The sequence below is a fragment of the Mirounga angustirostris genome, unplaced genomic scaffold (genome assembly GCF_029215605.1).
Source record: "Mirounga angustirostris isolate CCGP_5_RB_7025 unplaced genomic scaffold, mMirAng1.0.hap1 SCAF_1, whole genome shotgun sequence".
Taxonomy (NCBI): Eukaryota; Metazoa; Chordata; class Mammalia; order Carnivora; family Phocidae; genus Mirounga; species Mirounga angustirostris.
Genome location: NW_026991709.1, coordinates 148,166,890 through 148,187,128, shown reverse-complemented (window position 1 = coordinate 148,187,128; position 20,239 = coordinate 148,166,890). Strand labels below are relative to the sequence as shown.

At 45.8% G+C, this 20,239-nt stretch overlaps 1 protein-coding gene across 1 annotated transcript; it reads left to right on the top strand.

The window, feature by feature from the left end:
* Positions 1-9,823: 9,823 nt before the first annotated feature.
* Positions 9,824-10,118, top strand: LOC123834706 (phosphatidylinositol N-acetylglucosaminyltransferase subunit Y-like). Its single transcript, XM_045863741.3, has one exon. The coding sequence runs from the start codon at positions 9,824-9,826 to the stop codon at positions 10,034-10,036; it is 213 nt and encodes a 70-aa protein (XP_045719697.1). The 3' UTR covers positions 10,037-10,118.
* The last annotated feature ends 10,121 nt before the right edge of the window (positions 10,119-20,239 follow it).

Genomic DNA, 20,239 nt, shown 5'->3' with positions numbered 1-20,239 from the left:
TGGTTAACAGGGCTTTGGAACAGGAACTCTCCTACTGACTAGTGGTACATTGGTACAGTTTGGCATTATTTAGTAACATAAGCATCTCTAATATCCCTGTTAGGGATATACACCAAAGAAACTCATGCACATTTGCACTACGATATGTGGACAAGAATGTTAATCAGCAACCCTGGAAACGGTCAACGGTCCACCTACAGCACAGTTGATCAACTGTCATATATTTACATCACAGAGTGCCAGGCAACAATGAAAATGAACAAAGCACAGCTACACAAAATGACATGCATCAGTTTCAAAAACATAGCTTTGGGCAAAGAAAGGGTAACAAATTATTCTTAATATGTGATTCCATTTGTAAGAAGCTCAAATACAGACAAAGGGAAACTATATTCTTTAGAGATGTATTCCTTGGTGGTATACATTAGCATCCAATTTATGGGGTAAAAACCAAAAAAAGAAAGGGGCATCTGGGTGCCTCAGTCAGTTGAGCGTCCAACTTGGTTTCGGCTCAGTTCATGATCTCAGGGTCGAGGGACCGAGCCAAGCACTGGGCTCCATGCTCAGCAGGGACTCGGCTTTAGATGTTCTCTCCCTCTTCCTCCCTCTCAAATAAAATCTTTTCTTAGAAAAAGAAAAAAAGCATTCAATAAAATATATACAAAGAACAGAGGGGGCATGTTGAAGATAAAGTGTTTCAATGTCTTTGTTAATGAAAGAGGTTAAAATATCAACTCTAGAATTTAAGAATGTCTTTCATCGGGACGCCTGGGTGGCTCAGTCATTGAGCGTCTGCCTTTGGCTCAGGTCATGATCCCAGGGTCCTGGGATCAAGCCCCGCATCGGGCTCCCTGCTCTGTGGGAAGCCTGCTTCTCCCTCTCCCACTCCCTCTGCTTGTGTTCCCTCTCTCCCTGTGTCTCTGTCAAATAAATAAATAAAATCTTTAATAAAAAAAAAAAAAAAGAATGTCTTTCATCCCATACAACCTTGCCACTACCTCATGGATGGAATCTTTGTCCTCCTCCTCTTTTTTTTTTTTTTTTTTTTAAAGATTTTATTTATTTGACAGAGAGAGAAGGAACACAAGCAGAGGGAGTGGGTAAGGGAGAAGCAGGCTTCCCGCCAAGCAGGGAGCCCGATGCGGGGCTCGACCCCGGGACCCTGAGATCATGACCTGAGCCGAAGGCAGACGCTTAACGACTGAGCCACCCAGGCGCCCCTGTCCTCCTCCTCTTAATCTGAGTGAAACTTTGGGATTCCCTCAACTAATAAGCAACAGTGGAAACTATATTGTGTGATTTCCAAAGACAGAGCATGAAAGTGCCTTTGGTTTGGATCTCTTGGGACATTTGTTCTGGGAACTCTGCCATTGTCCAGTGAAGAAGCCCAAGAATCTGAGAAGCCCACTTGGAGAAGAAGCAAGGCCCCTTGCTCCCAGACCCCAGACCAGCCAAACTGCCAACTGACAGCCAGCATTAACTTGCCAGCCATGTGAGTGATCCGTACTGAAAGTGGATTGTCCAGTCTCAGTTTGAGCCATCTCTGTGGATGCCATATGGAGCAGATGAAAGTCATTCCTGTCCAGCTCTGTGGAAACTGAGTATCTGTGAGCAAAAGAAATGTTTCAAGCAGCTTCGCTTTAAGAAAGCTTGTTATTCAATAGACAAATGATACAATGGAAAAATTCTAGAAGCATTTCACTACAGAAAGAAGACATGGATGCCCACTATCACCAATCCTTTGTATCATAGCAAGGACCTTATCAGGCAATGTGATTAGGCAAGAGTAAGTAATTATAGACACAGTAATAGCCAACTGACTTTTCCCTATAGAATTTACAATAAGCATTTCTCCATGATATTATAGATATGTACCTATTGTATATGTTAGCTCTATAATATAAACTGTTGGCTACCAAATAGTTTATATGTTTATTTTCCTATATTTTACAGAATTTCTACTTCATAAACATAGCTATCATGAACATCCTTGTAGTTTGCTGGATCAAATGACAGAGACATTTTAAGGATTTAAAATAAAATCATTACATGTTCTTAAATTGCATTTTTAGTAGCATCAAAAGAGAATGCAGAGTTCAATTTCTCATCACCCACAACAATTACTGATCTTTGTTAATCTGATTAATGAAAATTTTATCTTGGTGATGTTTCTTTGCATTTCAACTAGGTAAAAAGCAGTTACTGACCTGCTTTGATTTAAATATCCAGGAAGAGGCTGCAAGACTTCCTTCATGCGGGGGGAAGTGGGTCTAGGTGGCATAAGGTCCCTTCTGCCAACAATAATCTTAACCAACTGAGCCACCCAGGCGCCCCGCCAACAATAATATATGCATAAGATAATCAAATAAAAAAGCCACTGCCTGCCACGTTTGCTGCAAAAATAAAGAGAAACATAACATAAACTCTTACAACTTGTAATTTTGTTATTCAACAATATTTGCTGGAAACCATGTGCTCTTCATTGAGCTAGGAACATGGGATCTGACAAAGAACTAGAAGCATTCCCTACCCTCCAGGAATTTACCTTGTCATGTAGAAAGAAGACAAAAAGACATTTATTATGTGAGGGTGCCAAAAAGCAGAGATATTTATACCACTTTTTTTCCTGTAAAACAGTAAGTTTATGAATTAAAGATACAGTACTTGAGAAAAACTTTCCATTTCATATTTCAAAGAATTTCTATCTTTCACCTTACCCATGCCTATAATAGAGACTACCATCTAAATTAAATGGGAAAATAGAGGAATGTATGGCTTTCATTCATCTAAATCCACAAAGGGAAGCCAGGCACCTGACAGATCACGGTCAGTCATTCTGTTAACCACGGGAGGGCAGTGGCACTCTGCCTATGAAATGCTTCCTGGCTAGTACTTTTCCAAACCTTGGTGAAGATCTGTGCCTGTTCCACCATCTGAGAACTGGCGCTCAGGACCAGAACATGACCCAGGTGCTTAAAACATGGCTTCTCTCCTGTCGGTAGGGTTCTCAGCCTCACAAGGGTTCCACCAGGAGACAGCTCCAAGGTCCCCTTTTGTGACAGATTCACAAGGAATTGCTTTGAACCCCCTGCATCTTGCCAGTGATGGGCAGTCCCAGGGGCTCAATATCGCAGAGGACTTCCTCCAACTCAGATGGGCACTCTCAATGAGAAGGCGCCGTGGGAAATGGGCGTCTTTCCCACGGGGCCTTCCTGAGGCTGGGAGGGACATATTGTCATCACCAGCGCAGTTCCAGTTGTCTGAGCAGACCCGGAAGAAACCTACTCTCAGTGTGAACAAGCTGCTTGTTGCTTTTTCTTGTCTTCTCTCTTAGATGATTTCATTTTATTCGAACCTTCTAGAACCCAAAGTAGTACATTATTTACCATGGCACAGACCCCAAACACTTGCTACTGTAGAAAATGCCATCTACCGTTGTTCAGGAAACCAGAACCTTAAATATAAGACTGAAAAATTCAGCAAGAATATATCCGATTTAATTCTGTACAAAGAACCTGGTGCATATTGTACACATTCCAGGTTGAAGTCTGCTTTTGTGAAGCAACCCAGATAAATCTAATTGAGTTCTTGTTCTTGCCTTCTAAACAATCCCCTTGGGCAGCAGCTTGGCCACCTTACTTGGGAGGTCATAGCTTATTACCACTCTGGAACTCCTCTTGGGTGCTCCCCCTCCCCAAAGCCCTTAGCTCAAGGGGCTTTGAAATATTTTCCAAGGTGGGAAATCCTTATAAGAGAGTGAACTGAATTTCTGATACAGACTGAAAGAAGTCTGGAATCCGTGAGGTGAATAAAAGGGCAATCAAATTGCATATTACCACCCGGGATGGAAAATGGAAATGGGACTCTATAGGAATGAGACCAGGTTCTATGAGTTCTAAGCTGGCTCCAAAGGGTATTTCCAGCGACGGGTCCTAAACATATTCTGAACACCTGTAGGGTGTTCCTTCCTATGCAAGTCCAGTCTCTAGGTTAAGGGTCAGTCATGAAATTTCACTCATATTTCTTAGAACTTTGTTAACAGATTGGATCTGCTCTTGTAATGGCCAAGCAGCTCCTATCAATCTCCCATGGATAAACACTAAAAACTCAGGAGGAAATATAAAAAAACTGTTGCTGGAAAACACAAAAAACAAAACAAAAAAACCCCCAAAAGTAAGTAGGCTCTGGAAGAGAGTTGACCCCTGTAAGAATAAAGTCACTAGATGAGTTTCCCACTTTTTGTAGCTGTTATCTTTTGTCAAGCCCAGTCTACTGGCAGCGGGACAGCTAAAGCTGGAATAGAAGCCCGCAGTCTTGTAGCATGCATAACCAGGACTAGTTGAGGCAGTTTAGTTAAAATCACCTGTAACCCTCCTGGCACTTATTGGCTATCACCTCACACAAAGAAAGAAATGCATTTTCTATCGACGTTCTCACACATGCATGGATACAATGTGTACCTGAGATTGTTCAAGGACAAAGGACATCTTTATGAAAGGACCACCTACAGGGGGTACAGCTATCATCACAACCAGGCCTTCCGAATTCTCTCATCCTTGCTTACCTGTGTGCATTTCCCAGTTTCAGCGGTGTGGGTGCAGGAAGCTGACTTGTCCTACCTCCACGGTGTCTAAATCTAGTGGCGAAGCGCACAGCCCAACCGTGTGTCTGTCAAAGCCTTTGTCGACAAGCTCTTGGTGAAAGCGGACAAATCTGACCTCAGCCTGACATGGAGAAATCTTCCCTCCGGGGTTGCGTCTTGGGGGTCAGGACAGCTCAGGGCTTTCACAGGCTCACAGGATCTAAGTCACCGAGGTCAGCCCTGGCGCTCAGGGTTTCAGCCATTAGCGCACAGCCAGTGAGCGAGCCCCGGGCAGGGCGGCCGGCGAGACCTCCCGCGCGCTCCCCCTTAGCCACAACCGGCAAGAGCCGTGCCAGGCAAAGGCCCTGCTAGCAGGCCTGGGCTAAGCTCTCTCTTCCACAGCCTCTAAAATTGGAGCCTGTGCTCGAACAGGTCGGGAAAGAGGCACAGGAAGACGGGAAACTGAGCGCAGTCCCACATCCCTCGCCGCTCCCGCGGGTGCAGCGGGCGGGCGCCGGGCGCCCCCGGGCTCCGGGCAGTCGCCGCCGGGGACTTGCGGGCGAGCTGAGGGCCGCGCGGTCCCGACTCCCCGGACGACTCGCCGGGGGGCTCGGCCTTCCCGCCCCCAAAGACCTGCTCCTCGCCGCGGGGGCGCCCTCGCCCGGCCGCCCGCAGAGGGCCGGACCCAGCGGGCCGCTCCGGGGCGCCGCAGTGCTCCCTCATCCGCCCGGGGCCTCGGAGGCTGGGGGCTCCCGTTGGATTCCTCCTCACTCCGGGTCCAGGGCGCCGGCGGGCGGGGGTCCCCACCCTCCAGCCCTGTTTGTCTCAGGAGACCCACCCTGGGTGTAAGCCCGGCCTCCCTCCCTCAGCGCTTGCAGCAACTGCCGCGGCCCAAGATCCCTGGGCAATCCCCAACGGCCCCCAACCAGCGCCCCCAAAGCACCCAGTCAGCCCCCAAGGGAATCCAGCCAATCCCAACGGACCCTGGCCAATCCCCACCGGTTCCCAGCCAATCCCTAACGGCACGCAGTCAGCCCTCAACGGAATCCAGCCAATCCCAATACCCTGGCCAATCCCCGGCAGACCGCCCCCAAAGACCTCCAGCCAATCCCCAATGGCCCCCAGCCAGTCCCAAAGTCCTCCTGCCAATTCCCAACGGTCCCCAGCCAGCCCTCAAAGGCTTCTAGCCAATCTCCAACGGCCCCCAGCCAGTGCCCAACGGCCGCCAGCCAACCCCCAGTGACTCCTGGTCAGCCTCTAACAGACCTCAAGGACCCTACATTCGGATCTTAACCTACTCTCTGGACAGGGTGGGGCTGGGAGGGCTCCCTAGAGGACGCTGTCTTTAAGAGGGACAGGAAGGACGAGGAGGACCTGACAAAGAGGGTCTGCAGGGTGTTGTAGGTTGAGGGGAGGAGGGTGCCTAGGGAAGTCATAACTTGGGGGGCCTCTCTGGTTATCTGCAGCTGGAGCTTAGAACCAGGGGAGAGGGGAGAAGACAATGCTGGGTAGGAGAGTGGAAACGAGAGCATGAGGCCTCCATGCCCAATGGAGAGGGTTGACTGCCGCAGTCAGATGTGTGGTGTGGAAGGAAGCTCTGGAGACAAGGGGGACAATGGCTGAAGTTCGCAAGCAAGTCTGGGGCAGGAAGCTGACTAGGAGATTGTGTGGGTGACCTAGGTAGGAGGGAAGGTGGCCTGGGCTAGAAGATGGCCCTTCGGGTGGAGAATTGTGGACTTGTTTTTGAAGCTACAGACAAGAACCTAAGTCACACAAAGCAGGAAAGAATATCCAATGGAAAAAAGACCTTCTCTTCAACAAATGGCGTTGGGAAAATTGGACAGCCACATGCAGAAGAATGAAACTGGACCATTTCCTTACACCACACACAAAAATAGACTCAAAATGGTTGAGAGACCTAAATATGAGACAGAAGTCCATCAAAATCCTAGAGGAGAACACAGGCAGCAACCTCTTTGACCTCAGCTGAAGCAACTTCTTCCTAGAAACATCGCCAAAGGCAAGGGAAGCAAGGGCAAAAATGAACTATTGGGACTTCATCAAGATAAAAAGCTTTTGCACAGGAAAGGAAACAGTTGACAAAACCAAAAGACAACAGACAAAATGGGAGAAGATATTTGTAAATGTCTTATCAGACAAAGGGCTAGTATCCAAAATCTATAAAGAACTTATCAAACTCAACACCCAAAGGAGAAATCATCCAATCAAGAAATGGGCAGAAGACATGAACAGATATTTCCCCAAAGAAGACATACAAATGGCCAATAGATACATGAAAAAATGCTCAATATCATTGGCATCAGGGAAATACAAATCAAAACCACAACGAGATACCACCTCACACCAGTCAGAATGGCTAAAACTAATGTCAGGAAACGACAGATGTTGGTGAGGATGCAGAGAAAGGGAACCCTTTCCCCCAGCACTAGATCATAATTAAAAACCACAACACACACAACTAATGGTGGGAATGCAAGCTGGTGCAGCCACTCTGGAAAACAGTATGGAGATTCCTCAAAAAGTTGAAAATAGAGGTACCCTATGACCCAGAAATTGCACTCCTGGTTATTTATCCTAAATATACAAATGTAGTGATCCGAAGGGGCACATACACCACAATGTTTATAGCAGCAATGTCCACAATAGCCAAACTATGGAAAGAGCTCAGATGTCCATCGACTGATGAATGGATAAAGAAGATGTGGTTCATATATACGATGGAATACTACTCAGCCATCAGAAAATGAAATCTTGCCATTTGCAACGATGTGAATGGAACTAGGGGGTATTGTGCTAAGCGAAATAAGTCAATCAGAAAGACAATTATCATACGATCTCATAAGTTGAATTTAAGAAACAAAACAGGATCATGGCAGAAGGGAGGGAAGAATAAAACAAGACAAAGAGAGGGAGACAAACCATAAGAGACACTTTTTTTTTTTTTAAAGGTTTGTTTTATTTATTTGAGAGAGAGAGGGAGAAGCAGGCTGCCTGCTGAGTGGGGAGCCTGACACGGGGCTCAATCCCATGACCCTGGAATCATGACCTGAGCCAAAGGCAGATGCTTAACCAGTTGAGCCACCCAGGTGTTCCAAGAGATTCTTAATCATAGGAAATAAATTGAGGGTTGCTGGAGGGATGGAGGGTGCCAGGGATAGGATAAAGGGGTGATGGACAGTCAGGAGGGCACGGGATATAATGAGCAGTGGGTATTATATAAGACTGATGAATCACTGAACTCTACCTCTGAAACTAATAACACACTATATATTAATTAATTGAATTTAAAATAAAAAATAACGAGGAAACCATAAATTAAAAAAACAATCCTGTCATCTGCAAAAAAAACCACAAAAAACAAAAACAACCTAAGTCACAGACCAGGCAAGATGGTGGGCACAGGGCTGTGAAGACAGTGGGCCGAGGGTGAAAGTGGTTGAGTTGCCCCTGCCCCTACCTGAGATGGGGAAGCAGCAGTAAAGGGAGGTAGGGCTGTGGTGGGGCAAGGGGGATGCCAGGTTCAATTTGGGAATGTTTTGTTTGTAAACAGAGATACCCTGGGCCCATCCAGGATTCACAGGAAGGGGTCCAGGGTGTGGACTTGGGAGTCAGATATGGGCGGGATTCACCGACCTATACTGGAGCTAATGGATGATATCAGAGAGCTGGGCTCAGAAATTTGTGGACAGTCCCATCTGAGGGCTAGGTAGAGGGAGAGAGAGTTCACAGGAGACTGAGGCGGCCAGGTGGGAGAAGATGAAGAAAATCAAATATAAAAGTGTTTTAAAGGCTGATGGAAAAAATCAGCTTTGGGGTGCCTGGGTGGCTCAGTTGGTTAAGCGACTGCCTTTCGGCTCAGGTTATGGTCCCAGGGTCCTGGGAATGAGCCCCGCATCGGGCTCCCCCTGCTCTGTGGGGAGCCTGCTTCTCCCTCTGCCTCTGCCTGCCACTCCCCCTGCTTGTGCTCTCTCTCTGTCAAATAAATAAATAAAATCTTAAAAAAAAAATCAGCTTTGGAATGGAGTTTGCAACAAACATTGGGCAATGCTCATGAACATGGAAATATAATTCCACTTTTCAGTATCTACCAGGAAGACAGAGGAGGAAGGAGGGAGCAATCCATTTCTGAAGGCAGTAAGGGGTGCACTGGGTGGAATTCAAAAGCAGTTACTGAGTAAACGCATGTCTTCTGCTAATTAACACCATTCAATAGAAATTCTAAACAAAGGCATGGATAGACTCCCCCCCACTGTAGCGGACTGCTGCCTTATGGCCCTCCAGCTGAGCAGGGGATTATTATTGCTGCACTGCTTATAACAGAGGAACTTCAGGTACATCCTAAATGTCCATCCACAGGGGAAAGGCAAAATCAAAGAGGATCTGTGCAGGTGATGAAACAGGACATACAACAGTTACAAGGAATTCACATACCTATATATCTGAACAGACTCTAAAAACACTGATAAACAAGCAAACACGCACGAATATATTCATATTGACACTTTTTATGAAAAATTACCTCCTATAAAGGAATTTCTATATAGGGATGGGCTGCAGCCGGGCTGGCTGAAGGCGCAGAGCCGGGTGCTTGTGGCCTGCCAGACCATGCATGCTGAGCGGAGCATGCGGTTGGCCTCACCTCTGCACTGTGGGATCCACATGTGCCACAGTTCGTGGGCGCCAGTAGGTGCCTTCTCGCCTCGGGGTCATGGCCGTCCACAGGCAAGAGCGAGAGGACCAGGGACCAGCCCTGAGCCTTCGACCAGGCGCTGCTTGAGTTCCTGTGCGCCCGCTCTCCCAAGAAGCCACTCAGATATGAAGCATTGGCAAATGAACTGATTAATGAAGAGTTGGGAATAGCCTATCCCATTATTGATGGGATCCCTAATATGATACCGCAGGCAGCTAGGAGGACACATTAAAATAATAAGAAGAATTGGAACAGCACTAGATCATAATTAAAAACCACAACACACACAACTAAATTTTTAAAAAGATTTTATTTGAGAGAGTGAGAGTGCAAGAGCAGGGGGAGGGGCAGAGGGAGAAGCAGGGTCCCTGCTGAGCAAGGAGCCCCACGCAGGGCTCGATCCCAGGACCATGACCTGAGCTCAAGGCAGACAGCTAACCAACTGAGCCACCCAGGCATCTCATAGACTAGATTTTCTTAATACCACTTATGTTTTTAAAAGAGTGGCAGGTAAAAAGTGGGGGAGAAGAATGTTTCTGTCCCTTCCTACAGTGACTGCCCTCATTCTGTTGGTATCTCTAGCAGGACTGTTGGCAGCCTCCGTGGAAGAAAACTCCCCACAAGACTGCACCAACACAACCAGCTTGTGCTTTCACGGTCTGCTTCTGCCCATTACCATACCAGTTTCTGTGTTCTTCCACCTTTGGACCTGGATGGGTATTAAACTCTTCAGGCATAATTAATACAACCAGAGCCAAGATGATATATATGTATTAATGATATGTCATGAGCATCCATCTCTGAAAGCTCAACTACATGGAAATACTGGAAACCCACTTAAATTGCAGGAAAGTTGCTTTGCCTTGCTTCTCTCAGAGGTTTAGGACTATGGGAGGCTTAAGCTGCAGAAGTTTCTTTTATTGTACTTTTGTTCTGCCCTTGTTTTTTGAAAATTCTAATTTCTAACTACTGTATCAGAAGAAACATTTCAACACAGTTTCTTATTGGAAATTAACAGTCCCAACCATGACCTGATGACTTTCTTACCCCATTCATCTAGAAGTTAATAATTAAAATTTTATATGTTTATTTTAGATTCAAAGTATTTGGCAGAGTCACATGTTAAGGATGACTGAAATAATTCCAAAGGAGTTATGTTGGAGTAGTTGTAGAGAAATGCATTTGAACTAGTGTGATAGAAAACTACAATAAAATGGAAATTTTATGTACTTGCAAACATTCTGTGTTTGTAAAGTTACCTTCATTTCTTTGGCATCAAATGATTACATTAGTAATAATAAAATAAGATGACACTTTTCCATTAAAAAGAAAAAAGGAATTTATATATATAAAGTGTAAGGACGGGCCTAGAGAGACACACCTCAAAAGGGGTTACACTGAGCAGGACTTGGGGCACTGGGGTTGGTAGCAATACCAAAGAGGATTTGAACTTTGATTTCCAGCAAAGAGGCAAATGCAAAGTCAGGGTATGATTAGAAGTGGCACAACTGGAAGTAAACAAGTATTTTTTTTTAAGTACCTATGGTGAGGGGCGCCTTGGTGGGGCAGTTGGTTGAGCATCCAGCTCTTGATTTTGGCTCAGGTCATGATCTCAGGGTTGTGAGATTAGGCCCCGAGTGGGTCTCTGCACTGCGCATGGAGCCTGCTTAAGATTCTCTCTCTCCCTTTGCCCCGCCCCTCTCTCTAAAAAAAAAAAAATTTTTAAAAAGTGTTAGAAGTACCTATGATGAAAAAAAGGCATCAGCCTCTTTACTCCATTGTTTAGAAAGTACACCACTGCAGTCCACGCCAGGTTTCCCTCTGCCTTGGCCTCACTCTGGGGACATGAGTGGGACACGGGAACATCATGGCCACTCCTCACTGACTTATGGTCCCACCTGTACATGGAACCTCTCCGGTGCCTTTCAGGCCTTTCCACGGCCCTGCCATTTCTGGGGACCCTAAGCGGGGTGGGTCCCAAGAGTCATCTGGAAACTGCTGCTTGGGGCCAGCTTCAGGCTGCTGCCTCCTGGGAGGGTGGAGGGATGTCTAACTTGCCCTATCAGATAGACCTAGTATGTGGGTCAGAAGCTGAGGTAAGACTCAAGGAGTGGCCCACCCTTCGGGCCAGGTGGCCCACTTCTACTCCTTTGCCCTGGGCTCTGTAAGATGGCACTACCCCTCCAAATCCCCTCCCCAGTAGTCACCTCTCCAGGCCACCTGCGCAGCCCCCAGGCCCAGGTTGTCAGGCTCTCAAGCAGGCTGAGGCAGGGCTCACAGGGAGGTGGGGAGCTCTCCTTAGATTTACTTGGCTTGTGTAAATATTGTGCGTTTAAAATTTATTGAACTTTTAAAAAAATTTATTGACGTTTTCTTTCTGACGATGATTTTTTAGCCATACAGGTCAGCTTCCTTAAGGTCCATTTTTATTTTCTGGAATTTAGACTGAGTCCAAAAGTAGGCACCAATACCATCCTCTGCAGTCCAGTTCCTGCAGTGGGATTTGGGTCTACTTGAGGACCATCCCTCTGTCTACACTGGAGCCCCCACTGACCATTGCAAAAGGCTGGGAATTTTGTACTCTATGCTCCCAAGAAGAAAAAGAAAAGGTGGGGAGAATGATCTTCTTGATTATGGACCGACCTGGAACCTCCCTCCCGTCCTTCCCCAGCCTGGCCGGCATCCGCTGCTCATTCTGTCCTTTGCACAGTTCTCCAGCTGCACTTGAGACCAAGGAAGCTGAAAGCCTAACCTCGAGAGAGGATGCCTCCACTCTGGAAGAGGTGTCTTCAGTCCTCTGGGGTGGCCTTGGTGGGAGTGTGCCCTATGGGGTAGGGGACAGGAGTTCTTATAAAGCCAGAACCCCATGTCCAACATAGGAGGGTGGAGTCTGGAAGAGATAGATGGGCACTGACTTCCTCTCCTGCCATTGGTCCTGGTGCTCAAGGCCATGGGGAAGGACTCTGAGCTTAGGCAAGGGCACCACTAGGCTAGGAGGGGAGCTGGAACCCTTAGTTTTGGTAGGGAGAGGATCAAGTCGAAGCCTTTCCAACCCAACTGTGCCCCAAGGGTCACTCTTGGGGTAAGCACAGCAAGCGAGGTGCTTGTGATTTCCCCCCACCTCCTGTATCTGCCATGCATGCCCTTGTGAACCCTCCCCCCTCACTTCTTTAATCCCCACCCCCCTCCCCATAAGCCCCTGTCTCCTCTGTGACATCCCACCCAAGCACACCCCCTTCTGGCCCTGCCTGGGAAGTCAGCATATATGCTTTTGCCCCCACAATCAGAGTGTTTGTCACAGAAGAGTACAATATCAGGGCAGCATGTGAAGTAAAGGAATTCTGGAAAATGTGAAATGTCCTAACCATCTCCACAAAATATGTTCTTTTGAGAACCTTGAACCATGCAGAGAGCCCAGGGTGCCGCCGTGAGAAGCAGGTGGGAAACCCAAGGGTCAAGGAGAGGTGCCTGCACAGGGGGCCCAAAGGACACTGTTATTCTCGGGAAGGGCATTTTTAAACATGGTGGGGAAAACACAGGTGTCGAGACTGGAGGCTGAGGAGCTGGCCCAGCGGCACCGAGGAGTGGTGGCAGGGATTCTGAAAACAACAGGGTTCTCAGCTCCAGCTCTGGCCTGGCCCTCCGTCTGTGCGGAAGGAAGGGAGCAGTGCGCGCAGGTGTAGGTGTGTTTTCAGGGTGCGGATGCCCTGGGATGAGGAGGGGCTGCCCTGCCCAGCCTCTCTGTGGAGCCTCACTGCACGCCCAGCCTGCTCTGTGATTCACAGCAGAAGGAAGCAGGAGGGGTGGCACGTGGCTCTGTCTTCCCAGGAAAGCTGGAGTTATTTCTTTAACTATCTTATTTGCTCTCATCTCACTACATATATATAGACATTTTCTTTTTTGTTTGCTTGTTTTTGTTTTTGTTTTTAAGTAGGCTCCACACCCAGTGCAGAGCCCAGCACAGGGCTCGAACTCATGATGGTGAGATCAAGACCTTAGCCAAGATCAAGAGTTGGACGCTCAACCGACTGAGCCACCCAGGCGCCCCAATAGACGCTTTCCTAAAAGAATACCATGTGAATTGTTCTTTGATATTTCCTTTCTCCCGAGGTCACAGAGCTCCTACTCTTGTGATACCTTGGTTAACTTTATCATTTTACCCCAAAATATGCCCCTTTGATTCATACACTATTCAGTTTTTATGTTTGTTTTTTAAAAAAGAACCTTATTAAAATCTAACTCACATACCATACAATTTAGCCATCTAGAGTATACAATTTCCATGGTTTTTAAAATGCTCAAGGAGTTGTGCAACTATCTTCACAATCAATTCTAGAACATTTTCCTTATCCTGAAAGGAAATCCGTGCCCATCAGCAGTTATTCCTTATTCCCCCATCACCCCCATCTCTTTTTCCAACCATAGACAACTGTTAATGTGCTGACAGTTTTCATAGATATTTCTGTTTTAGACATTTCTTTTTTTTTTTTTCAAAGATTTTATTTATTTATTCATTAGAGACAGACAGAGAGAGAGAGAGAGGCAGAGGGAAAAGCAGGCCCCCAAGGAGCAGGGAACCCGATGCGGGACTCGATCCCAGGACCCTGAGATCATGACCTGAGCTGAAGGCAGACGCTTAACCATCTGAGCCACCCAGGCGCCCTGTTTTAGACATTTCATATAAATGGAATCCTACAGCATATGGTCCTTTGTGACTGGTTTCTTCCTCACAGCATAAGGTTTCCAAGGTTTGTCCAGACTGTAGCATGTATTCATACTTTCTTTTTATTGTTGAATAACATACCACCTTATGGATATGCCACATTTGAAAAATCTGTTGATCAGTGATGGACATTTGGACTCTTTCCATTTTGGGGCCATTATAAATAATGCTATTATGAACATTTGTGTACAAGTGTTTGTGTGGGTATACGTGTTCATTTCTCTTGCATATACCCCTAGGAATGGAATTGCTGGATCATACCTTAAGGGATTGCCAACTGTTTTCCAAAGTGACTGCACCATCCTACATTCCCACCAGCAGTGTATGAGAGTTCCAATCCAATTCCCTCCAGTAGTGCTATTATCTGCCTTTTAAATTATGGTGTTGATGTGCATTTCCCTGATAACTGTATGCCTACTGGCCATTTGTATACCTTCTTTTAGAGAACTGGTTCTTCAGTCCTTTGCCCATTTTTGAATTGGGCCTATTTGTTTTTGAGCGTCCTGTAAATGGAATCCTCGCATATTTGCTATGCTTCGTGTGATCTGCTTTGTTTCCTCGATGTTATTTTTGTGCTTCTCATCAATAGTTGACATGCTGTTGTAGTCATTCATGACATGTCCAGTTATAATGAAACAACACTGCCTGGGTAGTTTATGAACAACAGAAATGTATTGCTCACAGCTCTGGAGGCTGGAAGTTAAGAGATCAGGATGGCAGCATGGCTGGGCGAGGGTCCTCTTCTGGGTCAGGGTGGAAGGAACCAAGGAGCTCTGTGACATCTATTTTATAAGGGCACTAATTCCATTCATGAGTGCTCCATCCTCATGGCCTAATCCCCTCCCATAGGCCCCACCTCCTATTAACCATCACTTTGGGGGTTAGGATTTCAACATCTGAATTCTGGAGCAACACAAACATGCAGACCACAGCAACGGCCATTACCCATAAGGGTGCTTTGAACATTTTTGATAGATCCTTGTGTGCCAGAATTTCTCCACTGTGGGTTTTAAACTCTAACTTCACCAGATAATATCAAATGGTTTCGAAATCATATATAAAATCCTATGAATAGAGCAACAACCCTAGGCAATCTCTGTTGAAAACACCATCATTTCTTCACTGCTCAGAACTGCTGCCTCTCAAAAATCCAGGGCCCATCCATGTGAGGTCTGATCCTGGTCTCTCTATTCTTCCCCAAGCTCTATGAGTCTGTCCCTGAGCCAAAGCTACATTCTCCTAATTACTAAAGCTTTATAGTTTATCATGACATCTGGTAGGACAGATTTTTTACCTATAGGTTTTGGTTACAGAAAGATATTTTGCATGGCGTGATTTGGGATATACCAAAGGCATTGATTAGAATGAGGGAAGGGTGGTTTGGGGGAACTTCTATGAGCAGAAGCCCTGCAGGATCCACTGTCACCAGGTAAAGTGATAGCTGTGATTGGAAGGAACACTTAATACAATACTGGCCAGAGGGCTGGTGGTACCAAACAAAAGGAGTAAGGTCTCCGGGTGGAAACAGGACTGTCCGTGATCCTTTGTTCTTCCTTCTCGTGGTCTTTCCCTCCATAGCCTTCCAGAAGTCAAGGATTGTCCCAAATACTTCCTACTGTTCCTTGACCAGTCCTATCTTCTATATTGCAGCAGCAGACAGATGAAAGACTACTTACATCTTGGAAAATAATCATTAAAATAGAAGGAAAGGGCTTTCAGATTTCACCAAGGAGGATTATCACTTTGTACCTCATAAAGAAATGGAACTTAAAAACTCATAACAAAATTCCCTGATTCCAATTATAGAAACACCAATGGATTTTCCCACTTTCTTATCAATATATACAAGAAAGTGGTGTCCAAACCACAAGGAGTAAACCCTTAATCCTTCTTTAAATAGCCCACCTAGTATCTTTATAAAGAAATGGAATAGATTGTGAGCAATATAATAAAATAGAAAGCAGAAAAACACTCCTAATATGATTGAGCAGGGTTTGATGAAATTGCATTTCAGTTATTTATAGCGTGAATGAACAAATTCAAGATGCCAAATGCATTTTTTAATTTTTTAAAAGATTTTATTTATTTGACGAGGGTTGGGGGAGAGAGCACAAGCAGGGGGAGCGGCAGGGGAGAAGGAGAAGCAGGCTCTCCCCTGAGCCGGGATCCTGATGCAGGATTCGATCCCAGGACACTGGGATCATGACCTGAGCCGAAGGCAGATGCTTAACCGCTTAATTGACTGAGCCACCCAGGCGCCCCAACCAAATGCATTTTTAAATGTAGGTCTTGTCAAAGATTGTTAAATCCAGAGTTCTCACCATAGATCTAGGTGTCACCTCGAGCTGGAGAAACTTCTGAAGTGTCTGTGTAGGAATCTGTCCCCAGGGGGCCATGGACAGGATGCTTTGGCCCTTAGAGCCCACTCTGAGTGAGATGTGGGTCCTCCACTCTGGAGTCTTACCTTGATTTTCTTTCTCTTCTCTTCATTAGATATGTCTAGAAGTGGACCAGAAAGAGGCACCTATCTATATTTACCTGGGTAAATGCGGTTAACAGAATTTTCCTATAATTCTTCTTCTGTGGTATAATAAAAAAATATATTTGGTCTTTGCCTCCTGTTCCTGGCACAGTGCTCCTAAAACCCTTGGAATTCCCTAAGTGAGAAGAAGAGGGCCTTGTGTGCTAATAAGATGACTCAAGGTGGGGGCCCCTACATAGCTTCAGGGTGGTAGCCATTCACCTGAAAACCAACCAGATGACTAGAGGGCCAGAACATTCAGCCCAACCCCAACCCCCAACCCTGTGACCTCCAGGGAGGCGAGAGGGACCAGAGATTGTGTTCCATCACCAATGATGGACGATTTAATCAATGATGCCTAAGTAATGAAACCTTTATTTAAAAAAAGAAAACAACCTTTAAAGAGCTTCTGGGTTGGGAGCCTGGCTGGCTCAGTTGGTAGAGCATGCTACTCTTGATCTTGGGTTGCAAATTCAATCCCCACGTTGGGTATAGAGATGACTTAAAAAAACAAAGTACTTCTGGGTTGATGAAGACATCGTTGTTCTGGGAGTGCGGCTGAACCAGAGAGGACACAGAAACTCTGCAAACCACCCCCCCACCCCAACCCCCAAGGGATCTCTGCCCTATGTTTTTCTTCCACTTGGCTGTTTCTGAGCTACATCCTTTATAATAAACCAACAATATAAGGAAAGCTGGGGGTCCATTTATTTCTATGTATAATAATATCTCAAGTGAGTCACTCTAGCATGTCAAATAAGGCTTACTAATGAGATTCTTCTCAGGACTAGAGCAGCTTTACACAAAAGACAAATTCTAATCCTACACTTATTGTCAAAAAAGGCAGTTTTAGAAAGCTTGCCTTGTCTCGCTTTCCAGAGATGCAGAAATATGTAAAAAGTTGCAGAAATATTAAAATCGCTTTTCTGCTACTGGAGATGGGGTCTTGGGACCCCACAATGATAGAAATGAGGCCAGACCCAAAATTCAAAGGCACAGGCAAGGCTTTACTGGGGCAGCAGCTGGAGCTGAACAGAAACTCAGCAACACCAGAGTGCAGTTAGGCGGGCCTCCCCCCAGCAGAGGCCCCAGTTCCCGCTCAGGTTCTCACATTGTCCATTATGCTAATGAGGGCTAAGAAGGTTGTCTACCCCTGACTGGTAGATATTGGCAGGCAACTCAGGCAGCTCAGGTAGCTCACTGGTGGTTCTGAAGGTTTTTTTTTTTTTTAAGATTTTATTTATTTGAGGTGGGTGGAGCAAGATGGCAGAGTAGGAGACCTGGATTTTGTCTGATCCCAGGAATTCAGCTGGATAGGGATCAAACCATTCTGAACACCTACGAACTCAACAGGAGATCAAAGAAAAGAATAGCAACAACTCTCTGAACAGAAAAGCGACCACTTTCTGGAAGGTAGGACGTGCGGAGAAGTGAATCCGAGGCGATATTCGGGAGGATAGACAGAGGGGGAGGGGGCCTCCATCGGCTGCTTCTGGCAAGTGATAGAGCCGCGGAGCACAAGATCGCAACTTTTAGAAGTCTCCTCCGCTGAGGGATGTAGGTCCAGTGGCTAAGTGGGGGGGTGGAACCCTTGAGGGGACAGTGTGGTCTCAGGACCCTCGGGGTCACAGGAAGACGTGAGTGTGGCAGAGCTCCCAGGTATTGGAGCGGGGAAGCCGGCTGCAGAGATGGAGCCGAGGAGTGGGCTCTCAGCTCGGGGTTGCCATAAACCGTGATCCGCGGCACAGTCGGGCCACTGCTCCTCCAGCAGGGACCCAACAAGTGGCAGATCCAGGGAGACTCCCCTTCCTCCCCCGGGAGCAGTGGCATGGGAGCGCACCGCAGGGATCTGCTGGGTGGAGACTCCACACGGGGTCGGGAGCCAGAGATAGAAACGTGTGGTCACAGGCCGGGTAAGCACGGAGTGTGGCCGGAGACCGGGGAGACGGGAGTGATTGACTGCTTTTCTCTGGGGGCACACTGAGGAGTGGGGCCCCGAGTTCTCGGCTCCTCCGGGGTGGAGATTGGGAGGCCGCCATTTTCACTCTCGTCCTCACTCTGTACAGAAAGCTTGCAGGGAACAAAAGCTCCGGAGAGCAAACCCGAGCAGATTACTTAGCCCAGACCTGGCAGGGGCGGGGCAATTCCGCCTCCGGCAAAGACATTTGGGAACCACGGCAACAGGCCCCTCCCCCAGAAGATCAGCAAGAACAGCCAGCCAAGACCAAGTTTACCGATCAGTGAGAACAGCAGAACTCCAGTTCTAGGGGAATACTGCACATAGAATTCATGGCTTTTTTACCATGATTCCTTAGTCTTTCAAAGTTAATTTTTTTAACTGTCTTTTTTTTTTTAATTTTTCTTTTTCCCTTTTTCAACCAACATCTTATCAATCCCTTTTTAAAAAAACATTTTTATTTTTCATTTTTAGAGTCATATTCTATCCCTTCATAGTAGTTACCCTTATTTTTGGCATACATATATATAAGTTGTTCTCTCTTTAAAATTTTGAGATACAGTTTCTTCTAACAGATCAAATATACCCTAATTCTCTAGTGTATGGCTTTGTTCTAGTCTCCTGCCTGATCACATTCTCTCCCTTTTTTTTTCTTTTAAATCTTCTTCTTTCTTTTTCAAACAACTTCTTATCAATTCCTTTTATAAAATATTTTATAATTTTCATCTTTACAGTCATATTCCATCCCTTCATCATATCAACCCTTATTTTTGTACATATATAAGTTTTTCTTTCTTTAAAATTTTGGGAGGCACTTTCTTCTAACAGACCAAAATACACCCAAAATCTAGTGTGTGGCACTGATCTATGCACCAGCCTGATCATATTTGATCATATTCTGGGTTTTTTTGTTTTGTTCTGTTTTTGTTTGTTTTTATCTTTTTCTTTCTTTCTTCTTTTTTCTTTCTTTCCCTTTCTTTCCCCCCAGCTTCAGGTCTTTTCTGATTTGTTTAGAATATATTTTCTGGGGGACGTTGTTACCCTGTTAGCATTTTGTTCTCTCATTCACCTATTCTCCTCTGGACAAAATGACAAGATGGAAAAAATCACCTCAACAAAAAGAGCAAGAGGTAGTACTGACTGCCAGGGACCTACTGAATATGGACATTAGTACGATGTCGGATCTAGAGTTCAGAATCATGACTTTAAAGATACTAGCTGGGTTTGAAAAAAGCATGGAAGTTATTAGAGAAACCCTTCCTGGAGAAATAAAAGAACTAAAATCTAACCAAGTTGAAATCAAAAAGGCTATTAATGAGGTGCAATAAAAAATGGGCATGCTAACTGCTAGGATAAATGAGGCAGAAGAGAGAATCAGTGATATAGAAGACCAAATGATGGAAAATGAAGAAGCTGAGAAAAAGAGAGATAAACAACTACTGGATCACGAGGGCAGAATTTGAGAGATAAGCGATACCATAAGACAAAACAACATTAGAATAACTGGGATCCCAGAAGAAGAAGAAAGAGAGAGAGGGGCAGAAGGTATATTGGAGCAAATTATAGCAGAGAACTTCCCTAATTTGGGGAAGGAAACAGGCATCAAAATCCAGGAGGCATGAGAACCCCTCTCAAAATCAATAAAAGTAGGTCAATGCCCCGACATCTAATAGTAAAACTTACGAGTCTCAGAGACAAAGAGAAAATCCTGAAAGCAGCTCAGAAGAAATATGTAACCTACAATG